Here is a 26931-nt window from a genome sequence, read left to right on the forward strand (position 1 = left end):
CATCATGGCTGCTTGGTACAAGGCCTCAGGTGACCACAAATGTCAGAGGAACTCTGAAGAAGGGTTGTGGGAGGCAGAGCATCAACAGATAGGACTCTCTCTAGAAAATGAGGAAGGATGTGGTTTTCATTAATTTGCTTCTTGTGAACTCTCGGGCTAGAAAGAGAAATTTCAGGCAGTTTGGAAGGGGTAACACAGGGAACAGAGGCCCTAGGAAGTCCTCCCTCAGTAACACAGGGAGCAGAAGTTCTAGGAAGTCCTCCTCAGTAACACAGGGAGGAGAGGCCCTAGGAAGTCCTCCCTCACTAACACAGGGAGCAGAGGCCCTAGGAAGTCCTCCCTCACTAACACAGGGAGCAGAGGCCCTAGGAAGTCCTCCCTCACTAACACAGGGAGCAGAGGCCCTAGGAAGTCCTCCCTCGGTAACACAGGGAGCAGAGGCCCTAGGAAGTCCTCCCTCGGTAACACGGGGAGCAGAGGGCCTAGGAAGTCCTCCCTCAGTAACACGGGGAGCAGAGGGCCTAGGAAGTCCTTCCTCTCCCATCTTGTTGAGACACGGCCTTCCTTCCATATTTCAGCATTCCTCTTTTGAATAAAACACGAACCTGAGGCATATGTTACTGCATGCCTCCCTCTGCTCTTGAAAAGCTACAACCCAGGCAGATGGGGCAGCACCGGTATCTGAATGCAGCAGGAGCAGCAGGGGCTGTGGCAACCTCCGTAGTGTCCTTCCAAGGGGACAGCTGTTACTCTGTTCCCTCATGGCTGCTATCATGTGGCCTGACATGTTTGGAGCCTCTGATTATTTGAGGACAAGACAGAAAGTTGTACTTTAAATACTGCAGTTGGAAAATGCCAGGTACTTCCGTTCCAAGGACATACAGAGAGACTACCCTGTGGCCTGACTTGTTTGGGGCCAGAGAGGATTGCAGGATGGCAGTCTTGGCTGCAGGTCCAGCCCTCGTGAACGATGGGTTTTCTGACCTGAGCATTTACAGGACTTGTGGGCACCACTGGGGAGATCTCCCTTGGTTTGTGGTTTTAATTCAGATTTGCCAGTTCACTTCCAGGGCAGTGATGGCGTGATGTGAGAGGCGGCCTGGCATTTGGAGCTAACCACCAGATGACCGTGTTCCCTACTTTAGTAAATGTGACAGATTTGGAGGTCACAGTGAGGTGGCCCAGCTCATCTTTTGGGGAGAGCCAGCGACTTCCTCCTGAATGTGTATGAGTGGTGTCCCATGGCTGAAAACTGACCAGAACACCGAACCTGCCCTGCCACCCTGAATGACCCCTCCAGGAGACACACTCTGCTGACTCACTAAGGTGTTGGCCTTTGCTAATCTTACGTAGGCTAAGAATTTTAAGAGAATTCACCCAGACAGTTTTACATCTTCTGGTTCTCCCCCACGAAAGCAGACACATTTTCTCTGTCATTCAAATAGCATATTCATTTATTTAAAATAGGTGCGGTTCTTAAAATAGGTGTGCACTGTTCCCTCAAACACACATTGCACATGTACACACGCATGCACACACATGCACAAAGTCACGCATGCACACAGACAGGGCCAGTATCCTATGGTAAGAATTCCACTTCTGGAGTTAGGCTGCCAGTACCTGAGAAAGTTAGGATGACTCACTTGGTGCCACGGAGCCTCAGATGTGTCCCCGCACAGCGAGGACAGAATGGATGTCCATGGAGCTTTTAGCACAGTGTCCTTGTCCCCTTTGTGGCTGGTAACTCTACTACTTAGAACTGTCCCCGCTGGTGGCCATTTATCCTGTTTGCAGTTTGTCTTCACCCGAAAACAGTGAAGTCATTGGCCAACTTGTTTAGAAAGAATTGCCTTCATTAGGGTTATTTCCCTCAGTGCGTGGGCTCTCTGGTTCACGCATGGGCGCAAGGGTGTGGCCATTTTTAAGATTCTTGGTACGCATTGTGAAATTGCTGTGCAGAGGGCTGTTGTCATTTGCATCGGCAGCTGCAGAAGTGGAAAGAGAATTCCCTTCCAGGCAGCACCCAGGGCCATTACATGCCACACAGCATTTAACACACCTCCAAACTATTCCGGCTCACCAGGACTAGTCTCCTGGGGCTCCCGCCCATTGGTATGCATGTGGTTTTTCAGATGTGCCCCCCAGGGAAGAAATATGCTTCCCCTTCAGCATTATGACTGGCGGGAATGAGCCGACCTGGGCACCCTATTGGGCCTGACTGGAAATGGGAACTAGATGTTGAGGCCAGCGATTTTCCTGTTGTCCCATCCAGCTGTATCTTAGAGACAGACAGCCAGTGATGCTCTCATCTACCTGAATGCATACCACATGTGCACGTCTCATATACACACGTACCACATGTGCACGTCTTATATACACACGTACCACATGTGCACGTCTCATATACACACGTACCACATGTGCACGTCTCATATACACACGTACCACATGTGCACGTCTCATATACACACGTACCACATATACACGTCTCATATACACACATACCACATGTGCACGTCTCATATACACACGTACCACATGTGCACGTCTCATATACACACGTACCACATGTGCACGTCTCATATACACACGTACCACATGTGCACGTCTCATATACACACGTACCACATGTGCACATCTCATATACACATGTACCACATGTGCACGTCTCATATACACACATATACACTTGCACACTGCATACTTCTCCGGGTGTGTTGGGAGGAGCAACAGATTTTCTAAGATTCCCTAAGTGCAGGAATTACTGATGATAGCTCAATTCATTTCCCATTTAAGGGAACTATGTGGAAAGTCAGGACCCCTCTGGGAACACAAGAGACAAAACCTGGGAGAAGTTCCAGGACTCTGTACCGTGGCTATGCTTCTCCAGGAGGCTCTGAGATGCCAAAAGGTAGTGAGGGCTGGGGCTCTGGGAACCTAAAAGTGGAAGGAGGATGTTTGTAGAGAGACTGTGCATATAGTCATGCACTAAACAAAATAGACCTTTGTTAAAGTTACATGCGTTGGAGGGGCACCATGGTGTTGGTTTTTGTTTTTACTCAATGGATAAAACAAGTGCTATCCTGATTTCTGGACTTGATTTCAGTCTTGAACATTCTTGTTCCCAGATCTCCCACAGGTTTGACTACAGGTGACAAGGTAGACAGGTGTATCCTTTCAGAATCCGGGCTCCTATCTGAATAGGGCAGCACACACAGGAATGGAAACTGTTTCTCTTGAGCCAAGTCCGTTCTCACAGCACACAGTTCACAGTGTGTTTGTATCATTGTCTAAATCACAAAGCCAAGGAAGTGGACTGACTGTTCACCTCTGCCCTACTTAATAGATGAGGAACAAAGGCTCATGGGGTTCAGGCCTTTGTACATGGTTGTACAGTAAATCGTAACTGAACTGGAACACACATCCTGGCCTACTTACAATGCCGAGTTCTTTCTGTGGAAGCACCTGACTGTTTTGGAGCCACCAAGTCCTAGGGAAACTAATGGACTCTTGGGAAATAATAGCCAACAAATAACATCCCAGGTGAGAACTTCCTGGGCATGTGACCTGAGGGGCCTGCCAGCCTGCTCATGCCCAAACCCAATCCAAGGTGCGCATAGCCGGTTTGTCTGTCCCAGAGAATGCCACCATGCTGTTGGATGCCTCTTCCCTTAGACCTGTGGATGAGACCATGATTTAGGGAGTCAGTCTTGGTTGAATGTCAAGTGTGTGAGCCTGCGGAGGTCCTGCTCAGGGACCCAGAAATTGTTTGGAGACAGGCCACGAAGTCAGAGTCCTATCATGAGGAAGTGTACTTTTCCAGAGTGTTCACTTTCTGTTGCTGTGATAAGACACTGATAAAAAGCAGCTCTAGAGAAGAAGCTCATTTCGTCTCATATTGTGCAGTCCATCATGAAGGGTGGGGACCTCAGAGTGGGGACCCGTGTGTAGGAAATGAAGGATGGTGGAAGAACACGGCTTACCAGCTCGCTCTTAGTCTTATTAGGGTCTCTGTGGCTGTGACGAAACACCGTGACCAGAGCAAGTTGGGGAGAAAAGGGTTTATTTGGCTCACACTTACAGATCATAGTCCATCATTGGTGGGAGCCAGAAGAAGAACTTAAGGGGCTGGAACCTGGAGGCAGGAGCTGCTGCAGAGGTCACGGAAGGGAGCTGCTTACTGGCTTGTTCCCATGGCTCCCTCAGTCTGCTTCCTTATAGAACCCAGGACCATCTGCCCAGATGGCCCTTACCCATAATGGGTTGGCCTTCCCCCATCAATAATTAATTAAGAAAATGCCTTATACATAGATCTTATGGAAGCATTTTCTCAATTAAGGTTTCCTCCTTACAGATGACTCTAGTAAAATCAGCCAGCACCCTCTCCATGGCTTGCTCACCTTGGCTTCTTTTTATACAGCTTACAACTTCCTGCTTAGGTATGACACCACTCACAGTGGGTTAGGTTCTTTCCACATCAATTGTCAATCAAGAAAATGTCCCGCAGGCTTGCCTACAGGGCAGTCTGATGGAGTCATTTTCTCAATTGGTAAAACCCTCTTCCCAGATGTCCTCAACCTATGTCAATCTGGCAAACAAACAATAACAATGAAGTAAAAATCTCACCAGCACAAAGGATTAGACAACATACTCAGAAAATGGAAGTATCAAATCCAGACCTCTACTCCCTGCCCCCAACACCAAAAAAGCATCCTACAGAGGGAGACACTTGTCAGAGGTGAGGCCAGGAACAGGACACCAACGCTTTCAGAACCAGTTAGAATCAGTTAGCCATAGAACCAGCCGCAGTCTTCTGTCAAAGGAGTCATGATGTGGCTAAGCTGATGAGTCAGGGGCCTATAGATCTATACAAGGGATGGGACACTTCCCATCCCAAGGCCAAGTGAGGCTCAAGGTAGCGCCCGTTCCCTTATTGCAAACATCCTGTCCGTCTTGGCCTAGAGCACTTGAATTGGCACTAAGGGAACATGGGCCTTCTGAGATCCAGAGTGAAGGTAGCATGCCTTTGTTTTAGGGAGGCCAGTGGCCTTGGTGGCAGTGGTCTCGGTGGCAAAGCATTCACAGCAAGAAATGGTCAAAAGTTGTTTTATATATATCCTCATTATACAATAAAAATTATAGTTAGAGAAATTAAAATACTTCACTTTAGAAGAAATTATTGCTGACTGTCAATCCTTCCACACATATATGCCCCAACTCCTTCCCCAGGACCGACGCTGGAAGGTTCAGGGTGTTGGTGGGGCATCAGTGGTTTAGTGAGCTGGGCCCTGGTCCATCCTGTAACTTTCCGTAGCTTCCTTGGGCAAATGACAAGCTAGTCTGGGAAATTCAAGTGCACGCATTTGCAGGAACCACTCTCTGGTTACCCCCAAATCAGTGTATAAGAATCATTCCCATTTAGGCTTCACCAATCACGTTAGCCCCTGCTAGAGTTATGGATGGGAGTCCAGATCACACCCTCTGGGCCCAGGCATAGAACATACAGGGCTGCATGGTATACTGATGGGGACTCCTGTGGTCTTCTGGAAGAAAATTCCAGAACCTACTCAGCAGCTGTCTAGTGTCAGGCGTAGTTTTCTCTTGTTCCTACCATAGCTGCTGAGTTGACATGTACAGTACAAAGTCTTCATCCCTTGAGGTCTTTACTGTTCAAACTGTGACAGATTTTTATGTGGGCCTAGAATTGTAATATCTGCAGCTGATGGCATGCTTTGTGGCACCAGCGTGAATTGTGCGTGCTGCTGAACTTGTGAGGTGTACCCCAAACAGCCAGTGCCCCAAAGGTGGTTTGCTTCTCGGTGAGCGAGCACCTCCCTGATTGTATGGTGGTGTTCTTTGACCTTGAGTATCAGGACAGCCTTGCAGCTGTGGAGATCACAGCCCTTTGCTGCCAGTGTAGGAAATGATTTTTGTGGTGGGTGTGGTTACAGAGGTGCATGCTGTCGGCAGCGCTCACCAACTATACACTTCAGGGCTAAGTGTTTTATTAAGTGTAAATTTAAAAACAAACTGATTAAAAAGAAGTAGGCGGCAAAGACTGGGGGCTCAGGAAACGGAAGCAAGACAAACAGGGAAGAAACACGAGGAACAGACCGCTTCAGTGTAAGAACAAGGGTACTTCAGACACGCCCTGAGTGAGAATGTTCTATAACAAGAAGAGACTGGCTGTTTTCCACCGGCAAGTTGGTGTCATAAAAAACTGCTAAAGGCCGTGGAAATGTCATAGATGGAAAGATTAGATTCCTTCCTGGAGGGGAAAAATACTGTAAAGGACACCATGGGGTCAAATGACAGATTCACTAGAGATCCTAGATTAGATAGAGGTCTAATCAATGTAGAGTTTGAACCCGATCGCTAAGGGAGGCAAGATGACACCTCGAACTTTAGGACTTGCGTTCAGAAGTATTTAGGGTTAGGCATTCGGTGCATGCTGCCCACCCTGAACTAGTTCGTAAAATAAAATTGTGCAGCCAGGGGCGATCATTTGTGGATCTCACATTATAGAGGCGCACACAACCACATGTACACATGTACTCCTGTTTTATAGAGGTGTGCAAAATCATATGTGCACACAGCATGAAGGCTGAGTGGGGAACGATGGGGCTAGAGAGGAGAGAGAGGGTGAGCAGCAGGACATGGGGCAGATATGCTCAATGTACATTCTGTGCTTGCATGAAATCGTCTTATGTAACCATGGTGCTCTGCCTGATCACTGGAAGAACACCCCCTTCGAACTGTGAGCCAAAAGAAACCTTTTTCTCTTCAGAAGATGATTACCACAGGTATTTTGTTATAGCACTGCCAAGTTGACAGGCTTGAACAGTATGAGTCTGGGTTGGTGCAGAGCTGCGTTTTCATGTCTACTATCATCGGTTTCATATTTCGCTGGCTATTATATCGGTTTAATAGCCACAGATGAGTAATAATAAACCAATAAAAGCTAGATTGCTTATGTTGTAAACTTAGGAGAATGTGAAGGAAATTTCTTATTGCTTACTTAGGAGAGATGATGGAGAATGGTTTATTGACAGGGCTAGTTGGCAGTTGGACCAGTGTTTTTGCGACATCTGTACTGCCAAACTAGCAGATCCTTATCGGGACACGGCCTTTCAATCAGGAACTCCTGGAAACCACCCTGTAGAAAACGATCTGGGGAAGCCTTGACCCCTGGCTCAGGCCAGCGTTAGCTAGAGAGGGACCGCCCAGCCAGCATTTACACAGCCAGACAATGACACCTATTTGGTCTAAGGCAAATTTCCCAGGATAACACCGGTAGCATGGTCCCAGTTTTGGGAAAGAATGTATGATGATCTCTGGGGCCTGCCAAAGGCCACAGTGTCTGCTCTCATTCTAAAGAACTCAAAGGTGGCCTTTCTCCCCCTCACCCTACTTCCTCCACACAGGTGGAAATGCTTACGTCGGAGTGTGCTCAAGCATGTTTCTCAGGCAAGTGCTGCCTCCGCTTGATCTTGTGGCATTCTGGGATGAGTTAAAATTCGTGTCCTTCCCTCTCCTCGTTGAACTCTCCTCGTTGAACTGCGCAGCCATGGGGCTGGATGTTCATAGGAGAAAGATGGAAATGTCTGGGGATTTGGGAGTTAGCTCCCAGGATGAAAGGCCACTTCCTGTTTACAGCATATACTTCCTGTTTATAGCATGTGTGAGACCAAATCAGAGCTGGGATTAGGGAATCGTGCCCAGGTGACTCAGTGTTGTGGTCATGGTTGGCTTTCCTGAGTGTCCCTGGCCCCATCACGTTAGTCGGAGCCTTCAGATGGGAAACGGAGAGTCGCTTTCTCGGTGTTGGAAGGCCTTCTGACCATGAGTCACAACAGAGAAGATGAGCATAAAGAAGGGCATCAGGTGGTCCCTGGGAGGATTGGCTGGGCGAGAGACCAAGGCTCTGCTGCTGTGCACAGAGATGCTACAGAGAGAGCAAATCACAGCCAGCCAGCATAATCCCTGAGCCTGACGTGTTGTGGGGGACTCACCAGAGAAGACTGCTTGAACATGGGTTTAAGCCAATAGAAAGTCTTTATTAGCGGGCTGGTAATGGCACTGGCTGTTAGGGATCCCCAGTGTAGCCCCGAACCTTTCTCAGGATGCACTCTGAAGCACAAAAGCCACATCCTGGTGTTTTCCTTTTTTTTTTTTTTAACTCTTTTAACTCTTATTGAGGGTCCCATCACCCAGCTTCCAAATAAATCAAACACAGAGGCTTATTATTACTTTTGAGTGCCCGGCCTGAGCTTGACTTGTTTCTTGCCAACTTTTCCTAAATTATCCTGACTGCCTTTTGCCTCTGGGCTTTTATATTTCTCATTTCTGTGTACCTTTCTTTACTTCTTTCACCATGGCTTGCTGTATAGCTGGGTGGCTGGCCACTGGCTCCTCTTTCTCTTCCAGAGTTTTCCTTCTATTTATACTCTGCCTGCCAGCCCTGCCTATATCCTTGCTCCTGCCTCATTATTGGCCGTTTAGCTCTTTGTTTAGACCATCAGGAGTTTTAGATGAGCAAAGAATCACAGCTTCACAAAGTTAAGCAAATGCAGCATAAACAAAAGCAACACACCCTAAAATAATATTACCCAGCATCCTGGGTTGGCACACTTCAGTTAACAAGAACAGATAAACCAAAAGTAGAACTGCAGAAGCCGAAAAGCAAGGTTAGTACATTTAGAGACTTTCCCAGAACTTTGATGGATGAGGTCTTTGTTCTCATTTTAGCAGGTGGTGCTGTCTATGTGCTGCTGAGTTTTATGGCCTGAATGATACTTCTTTCATAGAGTCAGACATGCTAAGGTCTGGGACCTGCTACACAAGGACACAGAGTGCTGGGCCCTGGACTTTGAGGTCCACTGATGCTGCCTTACAGCTGTTTTAGGGCACAGCCAGGCCACAGCTGGCATGAGTCAGAACATGCCACCCTCTAGCCAGCCAGTGGGTCCTCTCACTGACCATCATTTACATACCCGTCTGCTAGCCAGCCAGTGGGTCCTCTTACCATCATTTGCTAACTTATTGGACCCAACACTAATCCATCCATCACACTGAGGACCTGGCCTGCTGCCTGACTTGTATCCATGACAGCAGCCTGTAGTGGGAAAGGCCGCTTGTTGGTTCCTGGCTGCTCAGCCCCAAAATAACCACACAGAAACCATATTATTTAAATCACTGCTTGCCCCATTAGCTCTTGCTTCTTTTTGGCTAACTCTTACATATTAATTTAACCCATCTCCATTAATCTGTGCATCACCACCAGGTTGTGGCCTACCAGCAAAGTTTCAGCATATCTGTCCTTAGCAGAGGCTCCAGGGCTTCTCCCTTGACTTGACTCTTCTTTCTCCCAGCATTCAGTCCAGTTTTCCCCACCTAGCTCTGCTCCCCTATAGCTCTGCTATAGACCCAAAGCAGTTCCCTTATCAACCAGTGATATCCACAGCATACAGAGGGGGATCCCACATTAGCAGCCTGCCAGTCTTTTAAGGATTAGAAAACAAAGGCAGAAAATGCTGACATTTGTAAATGGTGGAGGAGGATTTGCATCCAGGGCAGCCCTGGCTTCAAGTCACATTTATTTTACCACACAGAGTACAGGCATTCATATATGTGTGTATCACACACACACACACACACACACACACACACACACACACACGGTGTTGGGAGAGACAGGTGGAGGGAGGGAGGGAAGGAGAGAGAGAGAATATGAATATCAATTCCCCATCAAATGTGAGCTTGACTTGACCATCTTAAATGAGTGCAGGCTTCTTCTATAATCACAGCTGCTCAGACATGGAAAGTGATGGTTGACCAGAAGGCTCCAGGATTCCCAGCAGCTTGGCTGGGAGTGTCTCCAATCTGGTGTACGTGTTGCCAAGGCTCCTGGTTGGCATCTCAAAACTCTGGTGTCTGCTGCCAAAGGTGACAGATACCTTAGTAAAAACAGATGAGTTGTGTGATTGGATACTGTCAAGGGATGAACTGGCTGTGATGTCAGGAGCTGGCCAGTCTCTTACCTGCCTGGTCACTTGCCACCATCTCCTTCCTGTCTTCTCAGCCAACCATGGATTGAAGCCCAGGGCAGTGGCCCTAGGGGAGCAGGCAGCGTACCAGGGACCAATACACTGCATTGCAACTATTGTGCGGACGGAGGGCCTGGCGGGTCTGTACCGGGGATCCAGTGCCATGCTGCTGAGAGACGTCCCCGGATATTGCCTTTACTTTATTCCCTATGTGTTCCTGAGTGAATGGATCACGCCTGAGTCCTGCACAGGGCCCAGCCCCTATGCAGTGTGGCTGGCAGGTGGCATTGCAGGTAAGGACAACAGCAGTGGGAGTCCCATCCCTGGGTCCTGGGCCTGTCACGGTAGTGGTAAAGTGCAGAGGAGTCCCCCACAACCTTCCCAGCTCTGAGGTACCTTCAGGACCCTTCATTTCACATACTCTGTGCCGTATCCCTAGGGGTAACAGCCCTTTGACCTCTCGTGTCCTTCCTTCCAGGGCTGTGAGTCCTGGGTGAGTTCACTGGGCTCTGAGGATTGGGTTCACTCTGAGTTTGTTCTCCGTGGCAGGCACTGCTGAGCCTTGGTGACAGCTACTCTTGCGGTTCACTGTCACTGAGCGTCAGACTTTGTTAGGTGCAAGGGGCCTGTGGAGCCATGAAGCCAGTGCAGACTGGCTCTGCAGGCAGGAAGATTCAAGTGTAGCCATGCTGGCTCGTTTTGTCACCATGGACTTGTTACTGTCCTACCCTGCACCACGGCCGCAGGTCATTCAGAGGGAAAGTCAGCCGGCGTTGAGTGCTTTACCGTGCCAGCTTTGATCTGACTCTCCACCACCTCTCAGACATCTTTCTCTTCTGCTCCCCCTCCTCCCCGCCTCCTCTTCCTTCCCTCGTCCTCCTCCTCCTCAGAGATATCTGTGTTTTAAACTCATAGCAATCACACACAGAGCCCATGCCTTGACCATACAACAATGGCGTGTGCCAATACCCCTGTGTGCCTGAGGTCCATCCCTGGACCTGCTCCCAGGAACAGACCTCAAGTTCCCATCTGATCTCATTTGTGTGAGAGTTGGTGCCAAGGGCCTGCTGACCTCATTTCATGACAACCTCACAGTGACTGAGGGACGAGTGTCCCAGACACACAGAGGGAAGCAGCTAGGAGCCCTGGCAAGGGCAGGAGACAGGCTTCCAAAGGCCATGGCAGAAAGCTGGGCACTGGAGGCCTGCATGGGCAGGAGATAATGAACATCAAGACAGGCTTCCAGAGGCCATGGCAGAAAGCTGGGCACTGGAGGCCTGCATGGGCAGAGGGTCCAGGATGTCTCATTGGAGAGCTGCTGGGCACTAGTTACCAAACCTAGCAAGCCAGCTGCCGTGGACTTTGACATTGGGTGTTGTCTCTCGCCAGCCAATAATGTGCCAATTTCTGTGTTAGCAAAACGAAGCAAACAAACAAAAAAACTACCCCAGTTTTCCTAATCTTTTAAAGGCACACTAATGCTTAAACTGGAACTTTTCGGCTGATCCCGTGAGGATGACCCTTATATGTGACCCCTCAGTTCTATGGCCACAGATTTAGGAAAGCTTTTATACAGAAAAAGACTATGCCTGCAGGCTGGTCCTTCTCAGTGAGAGGTTGTGTGACAGGCTTTGTTTGGTTTCCCAGATTCAAATTAAACCCTGCCTCTGGGTAGCTGCAAGGCTGTGGCCACAGGTCTCACCCAGAGTGCTCAGTGCTTACTACAGAGTTCTGTGAAGCCATTGCTGTCCCACTGATAAATGTCACCATGTGTGGAGCCTCCCTGGGGCCTGGTCTCATCCTCCAGGCTCCCACAGGCATCACTTCACCAGGTCCTCAGAACCACCTCATAAATACAGCGCTTCAGCCCCAATCTGCAGAGCGGGTGCAGGAGGCTTCTGCTAGGCCAAGAGTGGGTAGAGGGAGAGGACCAGAAGTCCCCTTCCCAGCCCATATCCCCCGCCACTTACAGGGTTTCTGAAGGACAGCATCCTCAGGGAGTCATGCCTTCGGGACCCCAGACAGACAGCTTGTTTTCTCGGACTTTACAGGGGCAATTTCCTGGGGGACAGCAACTCCAATGGACGTTGTGAAAAGCCGGCTCCAGGCTGACGGGGTCTATTTAAACAAATACAGTGGAGTCCTGGACTGTATCTCCCAGAGTTACCGGCAGGAAGGCTTGAAGGTGAGCTGCACACAGCCCCCTGGGTCAGTCACAGCCTGGCAGAGGGTTGGGACACGTGCTGAGGGTGAGGTCGGGGTCTGGGAGAGCAGGTGTTGGAGACTGCCAGACTGTCCTGAAGTTTATTCCTGGATATTTTCTGTTTTATGAAGCAGTGGGGATGGGACCTTTTTTTTTTCTGCCTCCTGACTTCTTTCTCAGCAAGTTTGTTACTAGTGTATGGAAAATTAGATTTTATAAGTTGGTTCTGTCCCCTGCTACTTTACTGAAACTGTGGATCAAGTCTGAGTGTTTGGGAGTCCTTAGACTTTTAAAAATGAGACTGTGCTATCTGCAAACAGGGGTGACTTGAATTCTTCCTTTTCTACTTGAATTCCCTTGAATTCCTGAATTCCCTTGAATTGTCATACTTCCCAACTAAGATTTCAAGCGCCACCTTGGACAGAAGATGAGAGAGTGGATACGCTCGTCTCTTTTGAGATTTCAGAGGAAAGTTTTTGGTTTGCTGCAGTTAGCATGACTTGGGTTGTCATTCAGACCTTGGTGTGCTGACGTGTGTTCCTTCCAGTCTCAGCCTCTTCAAGGCTGTTGTCATAAACATGTTCAATGTTGTCAAAGGCCTATCCTGTAGATGGTCATGTGATTTCTGTCTATTTATACTAATTTGCATATGTTTAGTCAAGCTGTCCCTGGAATGGAAGCACCCTCATCATGGTGTATGGGCTTCTGGGTGTTCTTTAATTAGGCTTGTGAGGTTTTATTGAGAACTTTTGTATCTATGCTCATTGAGAAGATTGGTCTATAATTTCCCTTTTGTTGTCTTTTTCTACTTCTGGTATCAGGGTCATACTGGTTTTTTTGTTTGTTTGTTTTTTGTTTTTGTTTTTTTTTTTTTTTTTGATTTTTGAGACAGGGTTTCTCCGTAGCTTTTTTTTGGTTCCTGTCCTGGAACTAGCTCTTGTAGACCAGGCTGGTCTCGAACTCACAGAGATCCGCCTGCCTCTGCCTCCCGAGTGCTGGGATTAAAGGCGTGTGCCACCACCGCCCGGCTCGTACTGGTTTTGTAGAATGAGTTTGGTGGTGTTTCTGGCTTTTCTATTTTATGGAAGTTTCTGGAGCATGAGTTTCAGCTCTTTTTTAAATAATTTAATTCAGCAGTGAATCCATCCAGGTCTGGACTTTCCTTTGATGGAGACTTTATTACAGCTTTATCATATTGATTTTTCTACATCTTTTAAATTGTTTATATACTCTTGAACTAATTTAGTAGGCCACATGTGCCTAGGGCCTCACCCATTTCTTCCAGACTTCCCAGTTGTTTGGAGCATGGGTGTTCTAAGTGTTCCCCAGGGAATGCCTGACTGTCACCAGAGTCTGTGGCAATCTCAGCCTTCTCATCTCTAAGTTTTAATGCTAGGTCTCTCTCTCTCTTTCTCTCTCTCTCTTTCTCTCTCTCTCTCTCCCTCTCTCTCTCTCTCTCTCTCTCTCTCAGTTTGGCCAGGGATTGTCAATCTTGCTTATTTTTTCAGAGAACCAGCTCTTCGATTGACTCTACGCATGTTTTTTAAATTTTCCATTTCACTCATTTCTGCCCCGATCTTAATGATTTTTAACCCACCCACTGCTTGGGGTTTGGCTGCTTCTTGTTTTTCTAAGACTTTGAAACGCGCCATTGGGCTATTTCCTGACAATCTCTCTGGGCTGTGTTTGAAGTATTCATAGCTGTAGATGTCTTCATTTTCATCCAGCTCTAGGAATTCTTCAATTTTCTCCCTTATGTCTTCGAGGGACCTTTAAGAATTATCCATAAGTGCATTGTTTGACCTCCATGTGTTTTCACAGTATCTACAATTTATCTTGTTATTGAGTTTTAGCTTTATTCCACTAAGATTTGATAAGAAACAAGAAATTATTTTTATGTTTTTGTATGTGCCAAGGTTTAATTTGTGTCCTAGAATGTGGCCTATTTTAGAGCAGGTTCCTTGGGCTGTTCAGAAGAATATCTATTCTGTATCTGTTGGGTGGGATATTTCATTGGTATTTGTTAAGTCCATTTAATCCCTCGTGTAATTTAAGATCGAACCGTTTTTGTTTGTTTACTTTCAGGTTGAGGGTCCATCTTTAGATGAGAATGGGATGGTTAAGTCACCCAGATATTATAGCAGACCTCTTATGCCCTTTAATGTCTATTTTAGAAATCAGATGTCTACCATTTGGTGCATATATATTTACAATTGCTGTCTCTTCTTGATGAGCTGTTCCCCTTCTTCATATGTAGTGGCCTTCTTATCTCTTCTAATTTCGGTTTGATGTCTACTTGATGAGATATCAGTATAGCTATGCCAGGTTGTTCTCATCTTCCATTCTCTTGATAGGTTGTCTTCCCCTTTAAATCCTGGGTGTATGTACCAGTAGCTTGTGTTTCTTGCAGGCAACAGACAGCTGGGCTAATCTTTTAATCCAGTCAGCCAGTCTGAATCTGTCTATTCCTGAGATAATGGCACTTACATTTAAGGATAATATTGAGAAAAGTTTACTAATTCCTGTCATTTTTATTTTTATTTTTCTGATTGGTTGGAGCTATTGTCTGTGTTGTCTGTCTCCCCTATTAGTTATGGAGGTTTGCTAGTTTACTGTGTTGGACACAATGGATTTTTTCCTAGCTTTCCTTTATTCATCTTTTTCTTCTGTGTCATTTATTCGTCCCACTGCTGTCAGTATTGAGACTTTTATCCTCCTCTGTGTGCACTATTCCTGCGTGTGTCTTCTGCAGCTCTGTGTGTGAGGAGTCCTGTGTGTCTTCTGCAGTGCTGTGTGCAATAGTCATGCATGTGTCTTCTGCAGTGCTGTGTGCAGTGGTTCTGCATGTCTTCTGCAGTGCTGTGTGCGGTAGTCCTGCATGTGTCTTCTGCAGTGCTGTGTGTGAGGAGTCCTGTGTGTCTTCTGCAGTGCTGTGTGCAGTGGTCCTGCATGTCTTCTGCAGTGGTGTGTGCGGTAGTCCAGTGTGTGTCTTCTGCAGTGCTGTGTGCAGTGGTCCTGCATGTCTTCTGCAGTGGTGTGTGCGGTAGTCCAGTGTGTGTCTTCTGCAGTGCTGTGTGCAGTAGTCCTGCATGTGTCTTCTGCAGTGCTGTGTGCAGTGGTTCTGCATGTCTTCTGCAGTGCTGTGTGCGGTAGTCCTGCATGTGTCTTTTGCAGTGCTGTGTGTGGTAGTCCTGTGTGTCTTCTGCAGTGCTGTGTGTGGTAGTCCTGCATGTGTCTTCTGCAGTGCTGTGTGCAGTGGTTCTGCATGTGTCTTCTGCAGTGCTGTGTGCGGTAGTCCTGCATGTGTCTTCTGCAGTGCTGTGTGTGGTAGTCCTGCGTGTGTCTTCTGCAGTGCTGTGTGCGGTAGTCCTGCATGTGTCTTCTGCAGTGCTGTGTGCAGTAGTCCTGCATGTGTCTTCTGCAGTGCTGTGTGCAGTAGTCCTGCATGTGTCTTCTGCAGTGCTGTGTGCAGTATTCCTGCATGTGTCTTCTGCAGTGCTGTGTGCAGTGGTTCTGCATGTGTCTTCTGCAGTGCTGTGTGCAATGGTTCTGCATGTCTTCTGCAGTGCTGTGTGCAGTGGCCCTGAATGTGTCTTCTGCAGTGCTGTGTGCAGTGGTCCTGCATGTGTCTTCTGCAGTGCTGTGTGCAGTATTCCTGCATGTGTCTTCTGCAGTGCTGTGTGCAGTATTCCTGCATGTGTCTTCTGCAGTGCTGTGTGCAGTGGCCCTGAATGTGTCTTCTGCAGTGCTGTGTGCAGTGGCCCTGAATGTGTCTTCTGCAGTGCTGTGTGCAGTGGTCTTGCATGTGTCTTCTGCAGTGCTGTGTGCAGTATTCCTGCATGTGTCTTCTGCAGTGCTGTGTGCAGTATTCCTGCATGTGTCTTCTGCAGTGCTGTGTGCAGTGGTCCTGCATGTGTCTTCTGCAGTGCTGTGTGCAGTGGCCCTGAATGTGTCTTCTGCAGTGCTATGTGCAGTGGCCCTGAATGTGTCTTCTGCAGTGCTGTGTGCAGTGGTCCTGCATGTGTCTTCTGCAGTGCTGTGTGCAGTGGCCCTGAATGTGTCTTCTGCAGTGCTATGTGCAGTGGCCCTGAATGTGTCTTCTGCAGTGCTGTGTGCAGTGGTCCTGCATGTGTCTTCTGCAGTGCTGTGTGCAGTATTCCTGCATGTGTCTTCTGCAGTGCTGTGTGCAGTATTCCTGCATGTGTCTTCTGCAGTGCTGTGTGCAGTGGTCCTGCATGTGTCTTCTGCAGTGCTGTGTGCAGTGGCCCTGAATGTGTCTTCTGCAGTGCTATGTGCAGTGGCCCTGAATGTGTCTTCTGCAGTGCTGTGTGCAGTGGTCCTGCATGTGTCTTCTGCAGTGCTGTGTGCAGTATTCCTGCATGTGTCTTCTGCAGTGCTGTGTGCAGTGATCCTGCATGTGTCTTCTGCAGTGCTGAATTACAGTTTTGTGCATGGAAGTGAGGGCCATCTGAACTTGTGTTCTCTTGTCTGGCCTGTGGCTTGTATTGTTGCTTACTTTGTGTTGGACAAGTGCCCCTTGTCCACCAGTGCTGTCTTCATTTTGCTATTATTTACTTATTTATTAAATTAATTAACCAGTTTTTTGTGCACCATCTTTATCTGCTGGCTGTATTTTACTTTGCAGTCTGTGGACTAGGCAGATCGTCTCACTCCTCTGAAACTCTCTAGACTGTACCATGGGGTAGCTATAGTCTAGCAAGGGGAACTCCTCTGTATGTCGGCAGCATAGGAAGTAAGCACAGCACCGAGACCTGGCAGAACCAACTGAGGCTCCCTGCCCTGTGAATGTCCCTTTATTGTAGGCCCCAGGGCTAGGTCAGTTTCTGTTTTCACTGTGTGTACAGGCGGGGCTGGGGGCACATTTGAGGGCTGGTGCCCCTGGAGTCTAGGAGGGGGTTATCTGATACCCCGGAGCTGGAGTTACAGGGAGTTGGGAACCCCTTGATGAGGGTGCTGGGAATTGAACTCTGGTCTTCTGGAAGAGCAGCAAATGCTCTTACCCACTGAGCTAGCTCAGCTTGGCTCTCTAACCTTGCTGGTTCAGTTTTTAAACAGTAGTCTTCTTAAGATAATAGAATTTCTCTCCACAGCTGACCAGCGGAACCACTGCCTTGCCCAAACCTGCAGCTGGGTTTGAGGCTTGTGTACGCAGAGGCATGCTCCCAGGAGGTCGGCCTGCCCCTCACCTCACTCACCTTTCCAATGTACCTACTGCTTCACTGCCCCTGTCGTGGAGCTGCAAGACTAAAGTTCCTTTTCTGGTTCTTGTTCTGTCTTTTTCGCCACTGTTTCCAGGTAACCTTTCACCCCATTTGTGAATTTTCAACGTTCTTCCTCTTTTCTGCTTGGAATCTTTTTTTTTTTTTTGCCTATTCTTTCTCCTTCATGAGGACACAGAGGCAGCTGCTAGCCCAAACCTCACCCTGAAGCTCCCGAACGCTGTTTTTCCTGAGGTAGTTTGATTAATGCATGCTCCCACAGGGCCTGTGTCTGTGCCCATGTATTGCTTCTCCCCCAAACCCTGCCAGTTGGTTCCGCCCATCCGTCCATGCCTGGCACACCTTTTCCCAGTGGCTACTGCATATACAGGTGCTTCTCACACAGCACCATGGGCCTTAGAGCTTTCTCTATTGCCTCCTCTCTCTTAGAGAAGTTGCCTGTTCTGTCTCCTCCTTTGATCAAGGAAAGATCCAGAACTTTGCCTGAGCCAGAGGTGAGTTAGCGTGCTGTATAAAAGGATGCAGGATCGGGGGGACACCCCACCGTCTAGAGGGAGACAAACATTAAAGGCAGGGCTGTCAGAATCAACATTACATCCAGCTCTTAGCTGTAAAGAGTTAGTTGCCAATCAAATTTGGCAAACTGTCCTGGAGAAAATGCCTGAGGGTTTCCTTTTCACGAGTCCACTGTTAATTTGCCTAATTATAGAAGACTGGGCTAGGTCAGGTGCAATTTTAGGAGTCAGGAACAGAGCAGTAAGTAAAGAGGGAAACCCTACTCGGACAGATCTGGCAGTGGACCAGGATGCATGCAATGAAATACCAGAGTCAAGAGGAGGGGGCAGCCTGGACCCTGAGCAGACCACAGCTGGAATGCTGCACCCCCCCCCCAGGCACTTCCCACCAATTAAAACACTGCTGGCACCCAGCACACATGTGGGAAGGCCGGGCATTGGCATCTGTCCAGGATGCGGTTTAGAAGAACTCTTCTGTCTTTAGGGATGGATACATCCGGAGCTTTGTTGTCATCATTTTTTTAATTCTTGTTTTATTTAACAGAAGCCACTGACAGAGGGGTACCACTCAGGCACAAACTTAATTTTTGTTTGTTTGTTTGTTTGTTTTTAGAGGCAGGGTTTCTCTGTGTAACAGCCTTGGCTGTCCTGGAACTTGCTTTGTAGACCAGGCTGGCCTTGAACTCACAGGGATCCACCTGCCTCTGCCTCTCAAGTGCTGGGATTAAAGGTGTGCGCCACCTTGCCCAGCTTTGGTTTTTGTTTTGTTTGTTTTTCAGAAGACAAATATCTTGTGTTTTCACCAGCAGTTGCAGGGCCCAAAGAGATTCATTTAGGAGGCTATCTTTTTATTTGAGATTTATTTTGAGATTTTGAGATAATTAAAGAGAAATCTGTAGAGGCAAACAAATTGCTGATATCACTTCCCCTACCCCATTGCTATGCTCCATAGAAACAAAGACTTGAGAACAGCAAGACTGGGCAGTTGCTTTCTCGGCTTCAGCAGTGTCTGTCTGCAGTGCTTATTCAGAGATGGGTTTTATTTGCTTTTTGTGGTGCCGAGAATTGGGCTTCAGCACAGTGCTCAGGGGCTGAACCACTCCACCAGCCCTGTGACCAGGGGTAACCGTGTACTAGCTGATGAAAAGGTCGGTGATCTGTGAGAGCAGGACGCTTCCAGACACCAGGACCCATGCCTAGTGTCCTGCCTGTCACCCCATTCTTTCCGAAACAGCTACCAATATGGGTCTCTTGTGATATAACCCCCCAAATGCACAGCACGCTTGCAAACACGAGAGCGAGTGGATGTCTGTGTGTGCTCACGTGTGTGGATATTTCATATTGGTAGAACAGTATTGCACAAACAATACCCCATGGGTTGTCTTGAACTTTGTAACCACAAGTAGGAAGAGTGCCTTCATCTAAGACCAATAGCAACTGCAGTCCCCATGACGTGGGCTCTGCTCGCTGGAGAATAACTTCCTGCATACTCGGTCTGCATGCCCACCCCTATGTTCCCATGGAAGGGAACTCGGTTATAGTAAGAACTCAGAAAGGGCTCGTGGCCCTGGATAAACGTTGATCTGGTCTTCGTAACTCAAGGGTTGCTGGGAGAGGTCACACTCAGAAGCTCATGGTTCAGGAATCCACCACCAAAGCAGTGCTGGTCCCCGGTGCTTTGGTCCTTGTCTCTGCCCACTCTGAGGGTTGTCTTGGGCACCGTGGGCTGTGGTTCCTGAGCACCATGGGCTGTGGTTTCTGAAAGGAGTTTTAAAATCCTCAAATGAGGAGGCTGGAGTTGAGCCTTGGGTTCCTGGTGGTGCAACGAGGCTGGCTCAGGGCTGGACAGGCACATTTGTGGTAGTCAGGCTTCCTGGCGGACTGGTCAATTGCCTGGTGGTCTCGCCCTTTAGGGTTCTGTAGTCCTAACTCTGTTTGAACCCCAAAAGCTGCCACCACCAGAGCTCCCTCGGCACAGGCTACTCTCTTGTTCCTTGACTCACTCGTCCTTCATGGACTCATTAGACAAACAGTTATAGAAGGACTGCTCAGGTCTAAGTAACTATGAGTGCTGAGACAGGGGTCGGGAGTGGGGGTGGGGTGGGGGAACTACACCCTCAGACTCTGCTTCTTGTCCTCTCGGGTACTAATAAGTCATGGCCCATGGGGAACAATGAGGGCTTGGGGGGTGATTAGGAAGGTACTCTTGTCCATTCTGGGGTGGCCTGCAAGCACATCTGGAGAGCATTCAAAGTGGAGGGGACCAGAGATGGCCCAGGGAGACAGAGATGGCCCAGGGCAGTCAGAACACAAGACTTGGCTGGAGGCTCATCACAGGCTGGTGAGGAGTGTAGATATATCCCAGGTAGTAGGGAGCTATGGAGGATTTACAAGGAGGGTCTTGGCCCGAAAGTTCTCAACCTTGTTTGATGGGGCAGAAGGCTGCGTTCCAGGCTGGGCCCTCCTGGCGATGCCTTGGAGCAGAGTCAAGTCAAGGTTACAGGGAGTCTGGGAACCCAGCATGGAATTTTCCCCTTGGAGCTGGATTCAGTTCCTGGCTATTACTCAGTCACTCCAGGTGAGCCTGAGGAATTCCAATACGGTTAGGCATTAAAGAGGAGTGCTGATATTACCCAGAGCCCATGTGGGGCTATCTGAGCGACTCGAGCATTTGTTCCATCTGCTCCTCTGCTAGGCCCCGTTGTATCCTGTGGCTGCCACTGTCCCCTGAGACTAGACACATGCACAGGCTGGCTGCCTCTTTCTGAAAACGTCTCACTCTGTTTTAAACTGTGAGATGATTCTGTGTGAGAGACAGTTCATATGCCCGACAGCTCTCAGGTCATGCTTGGGGAAGGGTTTACCTTTTGATTGTATGCAATTTCCACAGAACACCTTAAGGGGCAGCTCCCTAACCCAGGGCTCCCTAGACCCCTTTCTGTTCCCGTCATTGCCCGCTAATATTGCCATCGCTCTAGAGGGCACTCATCTCATCTAGGAGGTTCTGGGCTCCCCACTTGGCACCAAGCACAAAGATGTGGGGAGCAAGGGGCACCTGAGAGCCATGTCGTAGCCTTGCCCAGAAACAGCAGGCAAAACACAGGTGACGGGTTTGGCCCTGGAATGACTAACTCCTGCCCAAAGGTGTTTTTCAGGGGCCTCCCTGTGAACGCCGTACGCGGCTTCCCCACGAGCGCGGCCCTGTTCCTTGGGTATGAGTTCTCCCTGAAGGCACTCCGAGGAGACCACACTGTGACAAGCCCCTGAATGTCAGGTGAGTGTGGTTTCTCCCAGCTAAGGGCGAAGCTGGGACTCCATTCCCCCTCACGAAACTGTCTTGAGCTTCTGAAATACCCTCTGTCCCCTGTGGAAAGTCCAGGAGTAGAGGGGTCTGCCTTCTCCCGTCACCTTGCCATTCTGAAGCAGCCATGGTTGACAGTGGCACGCTGGGTCTCTGGTGACCGAACTGGGCCCAGCTCAACATCCACAGCCAGTTCGCCTGCTCTCTCTTCCACTCACAGCTCCCACAGTCCCTGGAGAGAAGCGCGTTTAGCTTCTTTCTTAAAACATAGTGATCCCTGGTCTGAGGACACTGTGGCCACCCCGTGCCTACTGTGGGCCAGCTCCCCACTTCCTGCTAACATGCTCTTTCGCAAAGCTCCAGAGGGCAGGCCACTCCTTGCCTCCTGCAGTCAGAGTCCTCCTCTTTCCTGTCTCACTGCGGAAGGATCAGTGTAGCATAGCGCTGTGCATCTTGCTCAAGTGCTCCCAGGGGCTCTCTACTTCACGTCACCCGAGAGTCGGTCTTTGGTGCCGCCTCCTCCTCCAGCACCGACCCCCCCCCAACCTGAACACTCTACCTCCTCTCTCCTGGGGTCTGTAATCCTACTGTGCCTCGAGTCAACTCCCCCTTGATCTTGATGTCATCAGCTCTTTGTCCTCCAGTCCTAATTGCTGGTCTCCTCCAGACAAACAGCTCGATTTCTTAGTTGAGATGTGGCCTGCCTACTGCCTGCTGGCCCCCTCCATCCTTCCCAGTGGGGGTCCTCTGCACAGCAGCTCCCTTCCCTCCACCCCTTTCCTGATGGTATCTCAGTCCTGTCCACGGATGAAGAATGGCTGACCTCCACTGTCCCTCTCTCCTGTTGCTGCTCCTCACTTGCAAGCTCAGACGATAGGAAGGGGTCAATTGTTGGACTTTCTCATCAACCAGGAAGCCATTTCACTAGGCCCCTTCTTGCAAACTCACTTGACAAATCTCCCAAGGAAGATGGCCATCATCAGGGAAGCCTAGAAGCCCAACTACTGCCCTCCAACCCATGCCGCAGGGACTGCTGGGAAGCACAGACAGCATGCCGTGTCCTAGATGGACGCAGAGAGAGCCATCAGTCAGGCTGACCACAGTGAACCCTGAAACTGGCTGCAGTGTTTCGGTGATTACTACCCCCATCTCTCCATGTGGGTTGTCTGAGCCTAGATCCTGCTGGCCACAACTCAAAAGAGGATCCTTTACATCCCTTCTTCTTCCCAGGGCAGACCAGGCTTCATCCTACTGCAGGTTGGTGCTGACAATACCTGTAGAACCAGCATCAGTGAGTTATTGGAATGAAAGAAGACCCAGCCATCCCAGTTCTGTGCCAGGTGAGCCACAGCCATCCTACTGAGCTCAGAGTCACTTCCTTCAGGATTACAGGCTCTCCGTTTCTCTCTCCGGCCCAGAGTGCTGGTAGGAAGCAGCAGACCATGGACCAAACAATCACCATCTTTCTTTCCGCTCGGAATTAGAACCTGTGAAAATCTGGGGCAAAGCATCTGTGCCCCTGGATGTTGAAAACTCCGCCAAGATGTGGCTCCATGATTCCAAATAAAAGCACTGAATGCCCTTTGGGTTATTTCTGTGTCACATGCCTCTACCTGGCTTCTACCTTGGTCACCCTCGCCTCTCTGCTCAGGTTAGGTCTGTGGAAATGTTGCCAGCCCAGAGAGAAACCAGCTCCATACAGTCTTGTAGCGGAACTAAGTGGGTGGTATCATTTTCTCCTGGGTCTTTGAGGTGTGCAGGGGGCACAGTGGCTGGAAAGAATCACGTAGGGCTGGGAAATCCAAAGGTTCTCAAGCCTGAGCGGTAGTGTGTCTTGGTGTCATGGATGGCAGATGGCAGCCCAGGCTTGCAGGAGGTGGGTGCCCTCTGGACCTGACTTTTATATGGAAACCAAATAAAATGCACATGGCGTCTACACCCTGCCTTCCCGTGTGATTTTGTGCTCCTGTTTCCTCTCCTATTGGAACCGTACAGGAGAGAGCATTGCTGTTATATGGCATGTGTTCATGACATCACTTTCAATGCCGTCCCCGTAGCAGTCACGCCTACTCCACTACATCTCAGGGCACTGCTGAGTGTGACCTCAGAATTGTCCAACACTGTCACCTGGGCATCAGCCAAGAAGAAATGCCATGTACGGTGATCTTAAAGCCCAGCAAGGGACCTTGTTTTCACAGTCATATAAAAAATCTAAGGATCTTCCTTGGTTTCTCTTATGCGCCGTCCCCTCCCACCTCTGTGTGATCTGAATTAAGTTCCTGAAAGCTCTGACCCGACAGAGCCAGCACCAGGCCACTGCTGCCCCCCAGAGGCCGACTGGTCATTCTTCCCAGTGTAGCTCATTAGTGCTCCCCTCACACCCTTACGGTGCTCTCCTCCATCTCCATCCTCCACAACTTCTGGGGCTGCAAAGTCCTCTAGACAGCCTTGAGCCCAAGGCTATGGGGCCTCTGGTCACTTAGTCATTACACGTTTGTTGTACACCTGCCTTGTGTAGGAACTGTCTCCAGGGTTGAGTATGGAGGAGCCCCAGCAGTACCTTCATGCTAATTTATTAGACCCTTGCAGAAACAGGCTGGATCCCTCCCCTCCTCAGCATCATGAGCAGGTACTGAGGATGCCAGGGAGGAGATGCTCCTGGCATGTTAGATGATGCTGATGTGAACCCAGGATACTTCTTTCATTACATCCTAGGGCATGTCGAGTAGGTATGCCCTAGTGCCTGCCTTGGCTCCGCAGTCAGACTGGATGAGGTAGCCTGTAGGGTCTCCCACCGTGTGTTCCTGACTGGGCTGTTGACTCCTCTGTAGTGAATGAATTGGGAGCAGCTGGAGACCCTTCTGCTTGTTTGTGATGTCACCTGCTGTGTAGCCTTTGAAAGACCCCATATACACATGAGAAAACCAGAGTGGAAAGGAAGGTATCTTAGGATCATATGAAGATAATTTTGGTCTTGTGGGTCACCTTGAGGATAGACGCTCAACAAGAAACACCGGTTATCAAAGGCCTCTTTGGCTGATATACCACAGAATTGCCACTTGGTGGCAGCAGAGGTCAACTAAACCCCTAGAGGCATCTGCTAGATGGTGACCTAGGTCTTCCTGCCTCTCCGTTCTCCATGCCACTGGATGGTGTCTTTTCCCTGGATTCCAACGTCAGTGGCTATCTGAATAATCTCAACAGATTCTGTCTGGGCCTCAGTTTTCCTCATCTGCAAATGCCCACACAATTTTCTTTCACTCGCTGTCCGAATCGTCAGTAAGAACTAAGGACAGAAGTTGTTTTGGGAACTGTAGTGTCCTGTGTACAGGTTAGAAGACTGTGCTGTGTGTGTGTGTGTTTCTGTCTGACTTTCTCTCCGAATCTAGGCTGTTTAGCTTTTGTTGGGAGGTTGAAAAAGAGTGGCTGCATCTGTGTTTCCTGAGCCTGAACTGTGTAAAACCCTGAGAGTCATAACTGCTCCTTTGTGCCTTCAAGTGAATGTATCCTAAGAATTGCTCCAATAATCCTCTCTGCTAAGCTCATGTCAAAGAAGATTCCAGAAGCATGTGACCCAGCAGAGGAATCCAGGGAGCCAGACATCCAGAGAAGTAAGGCTTCTGGCCTCTGGCTGAGCATAGAGAGCCCACTTGGCTCAGTTCCCCTGAGCCATGGAGTGGGGCCAAACTAGGTTTGGTTCCCCAAGTTCTAAGAACCATCATCCTATACGCCTGCCTCAGTACGTCACACTCCACAGCATTTTGATGATGCCGAGCTGGCACCTGCATGCTTATTCTGACTGTTGAGTTGTCAAACCACGTCCTCAGGTGTGCGGGATGCAGGTTCACATCCTCAGGTGTGCGGGATCCGGGTTCACATCCACAGGCATGCAGGATGTGGGTAGAACTTGTCCCCCTCCCCCCAGTCTCCATTCTACCCTATAGCTGGGGAAAACGGGTTTTTTTGTCACTTCTGGGGAAAATTTACGAGTTCTGAGTGAAATGTTCAATTCAAGACGGTCTCCTTCTTTCCTGGGGGAGACTTGGAGCTCTGGGGTTGGGATGCAGGGAGGATTCTCTAGGTGGTCTCTGTTTTATTCTCTGGGTTCCTAGGACAAATCTGCTGGCGACTTGGCCACCTGTGCAGGGCAGCAGTCTCATCCACTGGAACAGTGTGCCTCTGAGCCTCAACTCTCCCATCCGTACAGTGAGAATAATCATACACAGCCATTAGTGAATTCTTCATGGGGTCAGTGGGAGGCTCCAACTCCCTCTTCCACAGACCGCATTTAGTGCTGCCTGATGCCCAGAAAAATCTGTTTCTTCTCCTTTCTCTGAGGTGCTCCTTGATAGAGCCCAGCTGTCCTGGGACTGCCTCTCTCACTCCAGGTGAGCCCTCCTCAGAGTCTGCCTGCAGGAATGAGTCCTTATCTTACACAACTTCACAGACAAGCCAAGGGAAAGCACCCAGCTGGCAGATGGTTTTGATGTGGCGACAGGTTTCAGTTAGTATTGCTCAGTTCCTCTCCTCTAGCAGTAGCTTGTGTCATTGTCGGGCTGAGACCGTCCCCAACCCCTGGCATCCTCCCTTGCCTGCGCTCCTGCTGAGGTGAGGGCTGACTGCAAAACAGAAAGTAGTGTGACTCAGAAAGCCCAGGTGCAGGGGAAGCCACCAGGGGTTGCCATGTAACCAGCAGCCAGCCAGGGAGCTGCAGAAACCTCCTCTGTTCCTCCTGGAGACGACCCAGAGCCAGGCAGGATGGAAGTGAGCCCCAAGCTGAAGCAAAGCTGTTTTGTTCATGCAGGTCCCCAAACCCTTATCGCCGCCCTGAAACCCAAACAGCTCAGCCAACTCAGGGTTGTTGTGACTCATTTGGCTGTAAACCTTGACCGCTCTGTGTGAATGTTCTCTGGTTTCGCTGCAGAATATTGATGCATTTAATCACAGAATTTTGCTCCAGGCCCTGCTAGGGGTGTTACATAATGTGGCCCATGAATCGTGCATTAGCTTTTGAAAGGACTAAAATGCTTGAAATCTGAACCCCACCTGACCCTTGCTTTCTGCATAAGTGGGTGCACACTGGGGCTGTGGTGACCCATTTGACCTTCAGGCTGTGGTCAGAGGACGAAGCGTGGAAATCTTACCTAGAGAGAACAGAACAGGGCAGGCAGAGCGATGGGTTGACAAACAGAGCCAGCTGGAAGTGACTCTCTGCTCTAAGTTTTCACCAGCTGAAGGAACTTGGGAATCTCCAACCTAGAAAGCTTCCATGTTCATGCTTATAAAAAAAGAAATACTAGTGTCTACTCCCCACCAATCCTGGGTGATTAAATAAAGTTCTCCCTCCCAGTCCAATCAGAGACGATGCCCCACGTGAAGTGCTCGACACTAATGACTATTTCAAGTGTGTGGCTTACTGGACCTCCTCAGCATTTCTTGTGTATCACACTTTGGTAAATTTGGAAGGGGTGGGGAAAGGCTTTGGGGGATCCACAGGCCAGACAGCAGGCATGACACATACTCAGACATGCTCCCTATTCAATGCCCTGTGTGGAGGCAGGAACCTAGTTCTGGAAGCTTCACGCATGAGGACTGAACCCAGGGTTCCCACATACCTCCGTATCAG

The 26931-nt window shown here is 49.2% G+C and overlaps 1 protein-coding gene across 3 annotated transcripts in view; it reads left to right on the forward strand.

Annotated features, from left to right (window-relative positions):
- Positions 1-23235, forward strand: part of LOC121444921 (solute carrier family 25 member 48-like) — a 33634-nt gene extending 10399 nt beyond the window's left edge. The window contains exons 5-8 of one of the 3 annotated variants that reach the window (XM_041646866.1): positions 10082-10339; positions 12098-12231; positions 21149-21278; positions 22536-23235. In XM_041646866.1, coding sequence (XP_041502800.1) covers positions 10082-10339; positions 12098-12231; positions 21149-21271 — 515 coding nt within the window. In that variant the 3' untranslated portion in view covers positions 21272-21278; positions 22536-23235. The other 2 variants (XM_041646867.1, XM_041646868.1) reach the window with 2 other exon arrangements.
- Positions 23236-26931: the final 3696 nt, after the last annotated feature.

This window comes from Microtus oregoni, unplaced genomic scaffold, assembly GCF_018167655.1.
Source record: "Microtus oregoni isolate MIOR12 unplaced genomic scaffold, Mior012 000148F_ref0000004, whole genome shotgun sequence".
Classification (NCBI taxonomy): Eukaryota; Metazoa; Chordata; class Mammalia; order Rodentia; family Cricetidae; genus Microtus; species Microtus oregoni.